The following is a 2,293-nucleotide window of genomic DNA, read 5'->3' as shown; positions in this document are numbered from 1 at the left end:
TAAAGGATTTCTGTAGGTTTTTCCCTTTTCTAATTTAATAATAATAAGGGAAAAACATCTAACTAGTTTCTAATGGGGGGGGGTGGTATTTTAATAGAATTCTGATTGAACTAATGCAGCTTCGCCAATACCGCGCATGGTGGCAACTGAATACCATGCCAGACGACGAATGCGTCCGTGACGGTCGTCGCGACGAATATTTTTTCAAGAAACTGTTTTTGGCCCTAATCGCGGGTATAAAACAATATTAAAAAAAAACCATTTTTTTCTCTTTTTTTTAAGAAAAAAGAATGTAAAAAACGTTTTTTATCTTTAAAAAAAATACATTTATCTTTAAAAAAATTCATTTTTTATCTTTAAAAAAAATACATTTTTTATCTTTAAAAAAAATACATTTTTTATCTTTAAAAAAAATACATTTTTTATCTTTAAAAAAACAAAGAATTAAAAAAATATTTTTTAAATTCACAATAAATTTTTATATTAAGAATATTTGATTTTATTTACACTTCCTTAACCAATTTTAAAAATTATTTTATTTGGTAGCCATACGGGACAGTTTGGAAACTATTAGGCAAAAGTCTTACTTTATCCATTATAATTCTATAACTTTTATATTCTCCGCGCGATACAACGATATGATTAGGCAATCTTTTAATTCGTCTCGAGTCATAAATCTCCAAATCAGTTAGTTTTTCTTCTTCTTTTTCTACAATTTCGTTATCCGTATTTACGCCTAACAAAATTTTCAGATTTTTACTATTAATTATTTGTTCCGTACTAATATCTAGCCGAAATCCTTTTACTTTGGTAATACTAAATGTTTTTTCCGTTTCGGGGTCATAGATAACCATACTATAGTTTTTGGGACCTCCACTAAGCCATAATTTACAAAAAGCTTCTTTTCCATAACCTTCTAATTCGTTTTTAAGTTGTCCTAAGTAATCGCCCGTTGCTAAAAGATGATTACCGGTAGGTGACAAATAGAGCAGACTATCAGTGTCGTGATAGTAGCAGTCTTGACTTACTTGTTCTAAAGCTTCTAACAAATGTAATCTCGCCTTCGCGGTGGTATAGGCGGCTACAACTACGTTGGTATGTTTATGTTCGATTTCGTGGCCTTCTGAAGGAATATATTTGACTAAAACGGTTCTTTCATTTATAGTTAATATACTTCTTACTTCAATTTCCGGATTTAACAGTAGCGCGAATAACTCTTGAGCAGTTTTTAACAACTCTGTTTTTGTTAAAATAGTACGTTGGGCGAATTTACCCCATAAAGAATTCAACATAAGTTTAGATAAAGTCCTTAAGCCTTCATTTTTCTTAATATTATCTAAATTCAAATCGATCCCTTCTACCGATTTAAAATTTATAACATAATTTTGTTTCTCTTCTTCCGTCTTACAGTTAATTGGAAAACCACTAGCTTCTGTTTTGTATTTCAGAAACGTATCTATATATTCCTGAAACAGTCCTCCCGTCCCCGTGGTTTTATCGTATACAGTTACGTCGTATACCCAAGCCTCAATCTTTTCTAGAATTTCGTAACCTCTTTCAACAGCGTATCTAATCTCATCGACTACCCATGTGCCTATCAGTTTTCTTTCGGACGGTTCGTGGGTACATTCTCCTTGGTTTTTAGTTTTACAACACGTATAACATAGCGTGAAAACTAATTTAGAATTGGCTTTTATGGGAAGAACGGCGTGAAATAGGTCCTTAGGAGGTAATATTTCGCATTGCAGTAGCCCTTCAAACTCAAAAATATCCGGAATGTTATTTAATAATATTTTTGGGTGTCCCGTAACGTTTTTTTTTCATTTATTTACGTAGGGATATAAACTACAGAAATCTAAATAATGTATCCTTTCCGGTCCTTTCGTTTCGTGGTACGTTTTCAGAGTATTGACCCTACCACCGTAGAGACTATCTTTCGGATTTAACGGGTTTTTAGTTTTGGAATACAGGTTTTCGTTGGTCAGAAACTTTTCGATTTCTGGATTATTTTTTTTTCCTCGTTCCATTCGCATTCCCAAATCATAGTAAATTTTATATTAAGGGTTTCTAGTCTCTTAATTAGTTTCATCGTACGTAACCATCTATAATTTAAAGTCTGCCCCGGGTCCCCGTATAAAGGCTTATCTCGATTTAAAGGGAATGTCACCTTGCACCCGTGGAAATAGCAGCCCCAAAATTGGAAAATTTCGTTCTCGTACATACCGTCTAATATTTTTAATTCTAGGTTCTTTCCCCGTATAAGCCGATTGAATCGTAATTTCGCGTTTGTGAC

The 2,293-nt window shown here is 32.9% G+C and overlaps 1 protein-coding gene across 1 annotated transcript; it reads right to left on the bottom strand.

Annotated features, from left to right (window-relative positions):
• Positions 1 to 530: 530 nt before the first annotated feature.
• LOC149646267 (uncharacterized) lies at positions 531 to 2,027 on the bottom strand. The gene is made up of 2 exons (XM_089850321.1): positions 1,833 to 2,027; positions 531 to 1,760 (listed from the first exon to the last, which is right to left on the bottom strand). Exons 1-2 carry the CDS (start codon positions 2,025 to 2,027, stop codon positions 531 to 533), a joined length of 1,425 nt encoding a protein of 474 aa, XP_089706447.1.
• Between the last annotated feature and the right edge of the window lie 266 nt (positions 2,028 to 2,293).

Source organism: Phalangium opilio, unplaced genomic scaffold (genome assembly GCF_054372755.1).
Source record: "Phalangium opilio isolate 3A_F unplaced genomic scaffold, DU_Popi_V2 ptg000089l_1, whole genome shotgun sequence".
Lineage (NCBI taxonomy): Eukaryota > Metazoa > Arthropoda > Arachnida > Opiliones > Phalangiidae > Phalangium > Phalangium opilio.
Note: the sequence above shows the minus strand (reverse complement) of the source record. Positions and strands in the feature narration are given on the sequence as shown.